The following is a 7,778-nucleotide window of genomic DNA, read 5'->3' as shown; positions in this document are numbered from 1 at the left end:
TTACTCATAGCTCCTAGCGAATCATTGCAGACAAATGCGTCTCATAGAAAAATTATTAACTGGTTACATTCGCCGCCAATTGAAATTTTAGTATTGTCCTGTAAAACATAGCTGGTCAAGGAATGTCTTTCTACGTTCACCTTAATCAGTTAAGCCCTTTGTAATGAACTTAAAACAGTTCTAATTGTTATGTTTCGAAGTTTTGAAAGGGTCTCACTTTAGCGATAAGGCTGTGTTGTCAACGGTTTAACACTGCGGCCGCTATCATACTGTGAAAGCCGAAGATAACTTGAGGAATTCGAGGGTTCGAGTCGGAATACGGTTTTTCTCATTCTTTTTTCGGCATCCACATTTCGGACGTTTTTGCGAAGATTCCAAATATCGGGTGGTCCATTAATGTTGGAACAATGGCTCGCTCAGTTTCTATTATCGTTTTTTTCTACATTCGACCGCTACAAAATTAGTCTATTTAATTGCAGATTTTATGTGTTAGGGCTAATTGTTGTGGTACTTCTGTGATAGTTAAAATAAAAATCGTAGTGAAATTGCCCTTAAGGGTTTTACGTTATTTAAATATGCATTGTAGAAGGGACAATGCAATAAAATCAACCGCTACTAAAGGCTAGAAATTACAAAAATATAGTAAATTTAATCAAATTAAAGATTGAATACATATTTCTAATTCAACATAATACAATTCTAGTATGTACCTATTTATGTACGTAATTTATCCTTTCTAATGGATATTGGAAATTGGACCTACTGTCGTATTTTTCGAAGGTGAGGTAACTGTAAAATATTTATCCCTATCAACACTATATGGATATCGGTTAGTATAATTATTTAATAGAAGGTGATAGAATATGTACCTAAGCGTGTTGCAACATTTTTGTGTCAGATTATTTAATTATAATTTAAAGACGATTGTTCATTATTTCAGGTATGTTATATCAAGGTATTTTTTTTCAATTCTTACACTCCATACCAAAGGTTTCGCCTTCTATTTCAGTACCTACATTTAACATTTCTTTACGAGCAAAATGTTGACAAATTAATGGAAATAATTCTAACCTGTTAACCTAATAAAATCAAAACAAAACATCAAAATTCACGCGATGATATAATATCTCGGAGAATACCTTTATGGGGCGTATTTCAAATTTTTATCAATTATGATATTCCATAGCCGCAGGCGCACTCCACGGGGAGTCGGGCAGGTTAACATGAAAACAGTTTCTATACATTTATAAATGTAAATGCTTACACGTCTTTGTAATTATTATTTTTATGACTTTCAAGATCGGAATACAGATATCAAATGTTTAATAACGCTATCCTTTCGCCGATACATTCATTCGTTTGTGAATCTGTGGTTGAAATTTTAATACATTAGAACCGACAAACCGATGAGAACTGGAATCCTTTAATATATCATCAAATGTATATAATTTAATTAATTAATATTGGAACGTCGTTGGTATTCTAGACGCTATATGTGTGTAAGTCTGAATCGCTTATTTTTAACCGAAACCATCACAGATAACTACTATACGGCATCTATTAACATTTATATCACATACAAAGCAATACATAGAAAAAAACAACGCAACATTAATCAGTAATAGATTAAAATATTTACAAAAAGATTATCTATTACTTACAGTACTTATAGGAACTGGAACTTTTGTCAGTTCACTCAACGGACACTTAAAAACAAACAAATTAATTATTCCCATGAATTGTGTGATTTGTGCCCTTATGAAAACGGTTAGTTTTCGAATCGATGTCGCCTCCTAACATAACGACTAGGCACCCTGAGGCCTAGGCACTGGAGCATTGCCGGATTGTTTTCCTTTCCATGTAACAACTTTTATTAGAAACTTGTTGTTTTGATTTATATGTTATATTTTTCTTTTCTATCATTACAGCATATAATTTAATAATAAATAGTAATAGGACAAGCGACGTTAATTTGATTTAAAACTCCTTGATTCGCAATCGATTTACAAATTAAAATCTAAAATAAAAAAGCCTGTAAAATGCTGGCACAAAACGAAAAAAAAACTTTTACCTTTTTTAAAAATATTATGGCAATCGTTTTAAATATATATATATATATATATATATATCTATACTTCAAATCAACACATGGCTTAATCATAAAGTTAAAAGTTTTTACTTGAAACTGGCATATATTTAAAATATATATATATAAGGTTGATACATATATAATATTTTTCTAGACCAGAGACTAAAAACAAAATAAACAAACCCTAGTGAACTTACGCACGCGAAGCCGCAGTATATAGTTGCTGATATAATATACCACCCTGCTTATCTATTTTGTTATAATAATTTCCTGATTACAGTTAGACAATATTAATTTAATCATACAGTAAACTGTCCCTCAGGCGAATTATACCGAGCTATAAATGGAAATTATACTTCACTCTTATCTAGGCGTTGTTTTTAACCCAGATAACCTAATTATTAAACGTTCTACCTTTACTTTAAGCGTGGTAGTAATGTTGTCTAATATAAAACTCTAAAGATGTTTTAACTGCATGATATTTTTTTATGGAGTAGAACTAGAGGCCTAATTCCAGGTTTTCCAAATAAATTGTCTATGGGTACCTAGTCAACACACACATACAACTGTTAAGTCGTTTAAAAGCGATGATGTATTTGAATGAACGCCAAATATTTACTCGCTACTAATCAAGAGAAACCGAGTAATACACAACCACAGAATTACCACACAAAGTAAATCTCAGTTATGAATTGCGGCATAATGTTTATTTTCAATAATATTATTTAATGTTACGTGCGAAACGAAAAACAGTGTTGTGTTTGTAAACGAAACGGAAAACGGCCAGAGCCTTGAGAAGTGCAGCTAACATATTCCATCTTAACCTATTTACGAGGTGAATTAAGCTTTCATCACACCACGATAAACTCAAACTTCAAAAGCAGTTTTGAGGCAATTGATAATCCGTACATAGATACATTAACGCGCGAATATAAACCCTAATTACTTTTAATAAGGATTAAATTTTATTTTATTGGCAACTATATACAAACATGCCCCTGGAAGCTTCGATCTGTTTACTCGTAAATCACGCTCATTGTTTAATTAAACTTCTATTTCGAAGCGTTGGAGGATTCGCGCTAAATTTAATAATTTCACGTAAAGTGTGGGATGTAACTGCGCATTTAACTTTCGAATAATAACACGTTGCATTGTAATATATTGTTGGCGTGGCACGTGATTGTTATAATTTTGACTTTTGACAAAATGCAGAACCGATTAACGATTTGTTAAATGTAAAAACGCATAAAGTTAAATGTTGGTCTTATTACGTTTTCAACGTTATGCAATATTCTTTTGATAATCATGCAATTAAAAAAAATGTATTTAGAGCAGGCTTCATCGCTGAACGTAGGTTCGAACCCCGGCTTTGCACAAATGGACTTTCTATATACGCACTCGTATGGTGATGAGCATCGTGAAGAAACCGGCCTGTGTGTCAGGCCTATTAGAAAAATGAAATGATCACGAAACAGATACAAAAACAAATAGGGAGCCAAACCTAAACGGCCCAGGTTTTTATGATTTTTAAAAAATTATATTGTAATAATAAAAATCTGTTATGTTATGATTATTTATTAACTTTTTTAATACATTTATTATTTATTGTTTATATATTACAACTATTATAAATATTTTTGTCTTTTTACGTCCGTATATTCTTTTGGTTAACCCTGAAACTGTTCCAAGATCCAGAAGGCGTTTAGGACATGTATGTACACATCATCATTTAGCAAGGCTTCCTATTGTTGATAGTAATATTTGTGAGTGTGGGGAAGATATTGGTGACCTCGACCATATTTCTTTTCTTGTTCCCAATATGCACCGCACCTCCTATCTGTATTCCTTACAATTACTACATGTTCCGTTTCCGACTAAAATCTCCTGCCTTTTGCTTTATCCTTTATTGTATTATAATGTATTATCTTCTTTCATAATCAATAATAATATTAAGATGTAATATGTTTCTGTACATATATTATTTTAACCTGCTTATCCCTTTGTTTTCTTTTGATGTCTTTGTTTATTTTTTTCTCGCGTGTAGATTCCCCACCTTTTACTTGTAACTGGCATAAAGTTAAAACTATTGCCATTATAAAAAAAAACTGTTCTATTATCTATAACAGATTTTATCTACTGTAATAGAGGGATGTATCTGTATATTATTTCTTTGTAATGAAAAGTCATTTTAAGTCTTGGCCAACCGTTCAGTTTTGTTGTAGAAAAATTACAAAATATCAAACAAGGTTCACGGTCTTTTCTTACTTCAATGTAGACATATTATAAAAGAATGTTTTTTCTATTTTATGCACGAAATTTAATTTATATAAAACATATTTTGAATTCTAAAAACGGTTCACTGACTGATAAGTTTCTCTGTCAATTTCAAATATTATTTTAAGATCACACCAAAAATATTAACCATAGGCGAAATTAAACAAATTTATTTTATATTAATATTTAATACTTACTACATATTCTTAACTATTCTTATAATTTGGTATATCAGTATGTTTCTTCTATTAAAAATTCTTTTAGTGCTTTATCGTATCTTTGTGGCAAAAATTCAGTCATTTCATTCCTCGTCAACCATTTTGATTTTGTGTTTTTACTAACGGTTCCATCTTTGAAATTTGCGTAATAGAAGAAAACCTAAAATACACAATGTATGTAGCGACATCTATTAAAGGCTTCAAGAAACATTTGTAAAATAGGAATAATCTGTGGTAACAAAAAATTCTGTTCACAATATATTTTAATAAATATTATATACATATATGTAATAATTGGTACAGTAGATTTATGCTTTTTCACGGCCAGAACGTTTATTATTTTAATTTTAAGAAGTAAACAGTGTAATCTTTCGTAGATTAGGTGAAAAAAATAGTCAGTTTTTGCCCATCCGGCATAGAGAAACTGCTTCTGTAGCAATCTTTTTACACATTAGTGCCTGGCACAGTAAATAAGGTAAGTGATTAGTAGAATAGGAAAGAAGTTATTACAAAAGATGGCGCGACAAGCATGTGCAGACGTTCTATAACTGTTATTTTCTAAAATTTATAGTTTTTCTGTTTAAATGATACTAGTAATAAAAGTTTTTTCCTAGAATATCTTCTAGGAAAAAACTTTTATTATAATGTATGTAATAATTTTACCTTAGCTCCAACCTTGCCATCCAATTCAGAAGGATATTTGTATTTATAAAAACCGCAAGGTGCATTTGATAAAAATGTAACTTTTAATTCTTGTCCACATTGCTCTTGTAACACTCGTTCAGCTGTCTAAAATTTAAAGAAATATGCTTTTCACATTATATACATATTCATATATTCAGACTTGGATATATATTATTTTTATATTAAATTAATTAAAAGTTCTTTTATTTCTTATTGTACCCCCATGGTAATTTTATGCATTTAAGCCATGTAGCCAATGTAGGCTGTTGTTTGGTTCCTGTGAAGGCGAAGACGCAAACTACTAGAAACTATGTGTTTAAGTAGACAATGATGAAACACACTCACTCACACAAGTAGAAATGAAATCTGTATGACATATCCCATTGGTGGGACAAGACCAGTTATATAAATAGTTGTTGTCTTAATTATATTTATCTATATGTTTTTTTTAAGATAGAATTGTATGGCACCAGAAAAAAATACAACAATTATATTACATTACAAAAAGCCTAACCTCTCTCTACAATACCATTTTTATCAAAAAAAATTTTAAATCATTGGAAGTGAAAAAGTTTGAATAAAAAAACATAAACTCACTTGTCTTAAAGTCTCTCCCTCTTTCCAATGACCTTGAGGCAAGATAGTCTTTATATCATTGCCTAATTTCTGTTCAGTGACAAGAACAAGATGGCGCTGCAAACATCGATCTGAAGATGTGTTATCTCCCTTTTTATCTGCGTCTGTAATGGTAATATTAAATAATGGTTTACTTACTGTATTAAACAATTATTTTGGAAATTATTACAAGAGTAGTATTTACAAGAAAATTTAAAAGCTCAAAACATACAAATTAATATATCATGTGTAATGTCTACTATGTAGCTAAATATTTTTTTAAATATTTACAGTCACCACAGTATAGTTACTTGTAATGATTATTCACATATTATTATTTTAACTTAAGAAGTAATAGGTTACCTGTTTCAATGGGGGCAAAATGAAACTTAGCCAATTCTTCATTTGATGTATCTTCAAAATCTTGAGCAGTTATTTTACTTACAGTATCCAAATCTACTTCTACAGACTCATTTTTAAGGAGCTCTGCCTGTTTTCTACACACAACAGATTGTAGAAGTAAGTTAAGTCAATAAAATACATATAACATTAATACTAGATTTGATTTGACTACTAATAAATTATTATTATATTATTTTTTTGTTTAATCATATTAGAATTACAGTCCTTAAAAGATTCTTACTTATCATTTTCATGTCTTAATTCATGATCTGATTTTAAGCTGTTTTCAACTTCTACAGTCCATAACAGGTCCTTGAATTTCTTTTGAATTTCATTTAAAGGCGGTGTTACTATGGGTAAGCGTTCAACACAAACACTGGTAACAATATTCCATGATGAGTTCGCTAAAATAAAAGGATCATGAATGAATCAGTAGCGCTTTCCTTGAGTATTATTTAAATAAGGGATAAATTATTTTTGAACTCATAGAAAAATTTGTTATTAGAAAAACCAGGCTATTTGTATTAAACAAATATGAAATCTTGGTTAGGTAGAAAGGTATACAAACATTTAATATTTATTCTTATATTATGAAAAAACTAAATAGGTTATTCAAAAAACACACAAACCTCGAGTTAAAATTCTATGACAAATATACTTTTCTGAGCGTAAAATGTTTTTTAAAAACATTGTCTTCTATGTGAATATTGAATAAAAATATATTTATAATAATTTAAGTTATTCTACTAAAAAAATCAAAGTTTTTTAAAAATGTTGTTTGAAATGGTCAGCTGTCAAGTGTTAAGTGTCAACTATCAAAGGACAAGTGTAGAAAATTTGAGTCGATGAGACATTTCATTGACCACTGACTATTATCCACATAGGGAACAAGGGCTTGAGACAAAGTCACTTTACGACAGGCGTGACCCACTACTTCCATGAATTTGTATGAGAATAATATTAGCTCACGACCGATTACCCTATGACCAGGTATTCCCTATGCCTACTTTTTATTTGGTCAATGGCTTAAGGACAAGAGTCAAGAAGTATCATACAGACCGTGCTAAAATAGCAAACGAAGGTATTTGTTAATTCTTTATTTTCTACCAACAACCTAAGGAGTAAAAATGTGTGTCATGATTTATTTAAGATGTAACGTACATAAACTATGTTTTGAGTGAAATCGAGAATAGTTTAAATAGACTTTAAGAGAGAACAAAAGAGTCTGTTTATTCAACAAATCCGTCACTACATTAAATATATAACCTCTTGTCTGTTGTCTATTGAGACAAATATTAGCAATAAATTGACTAAAACTGACAAAAATGTTCCGTGGTTGTAGTAGTAGTAGTATTTTTTTTTACAACATGTTATGGGATTTTCATCTAATTACACACATTACCAAATGTTAATCAAAAGTACAAACAAAAATATTTTTAACTTTTTATGGGCTAAACAGATACATTTTAAATATTTTTATATTTTATGCAAACAAT

The 7,778-nt window shown here is 30.0% G+C and overlaps 1 protein-coding gene across 4 annotated transcripts; it reads right to left on the bottom strand.

Annotated features, from left to right (window-relative positions):
• Positions 1-3,704: 3,704 nt before the first annotated feature.
• Positions 3,705-7,080, bottom strand: LOC123717520 (39S ribosomal protein L46, mitochondrial). Of its 4 annotated transcripts, none has more exons than XM_045673557.1 (7): positions 6,912-7,080; positions 6,524-6,686; positions 6,244-6,377; positions 5,863-6,005; positions 5,245-5,370; positions 4,561-4,741; positions 3,707-4,206 (listed from the first exon to the last, which is right to left on the bottom strand). In XM_045673557.1, exons 1-6 carry the CDS (start codon positions 6,970-6,972, stop codon positions 4,595-4,597), a joined length of 774 nt encoding a protein of 257 aa, XP_045529513.1. In that variant the 5' UTR covers positions 6,973-7,080; the 3' UTR covers positions 3,707-4,206; positions 4,561-4,594. The 4 variants fall into 4 exon arrangements, with proteins under 4 accessions (XP_045529512.1, XP_045529513.1, XP_045529514.1 ...); XM_045673558.1 differs by having other exon boundaries at positions 3,707-4,172; XM_045673559.1 differs by having other exon boundaries at positions 4,096-4,155.
• Positions 7,081-7,778: the final 698 nt, after the last annotated feature.

This window comes from Pieris brassicae, chromosome 12 (assembly GCF_905147105.1).
Source record: "Pieris brassicae chromosome 12, ilPieBrab1.1, whole genome shotgun sequence".
In the NCBI taxonomy this organism is placed as follows: domain Eukaryota; kingdom Metazoa; phylum Arthropoda; class Insecta; order Lepidoptera; family Pieridae; genus Pieris; species Pieris brassicae.
This window is presented reverse-complemented; position numbering and strand designations above follow the sequence as displayed.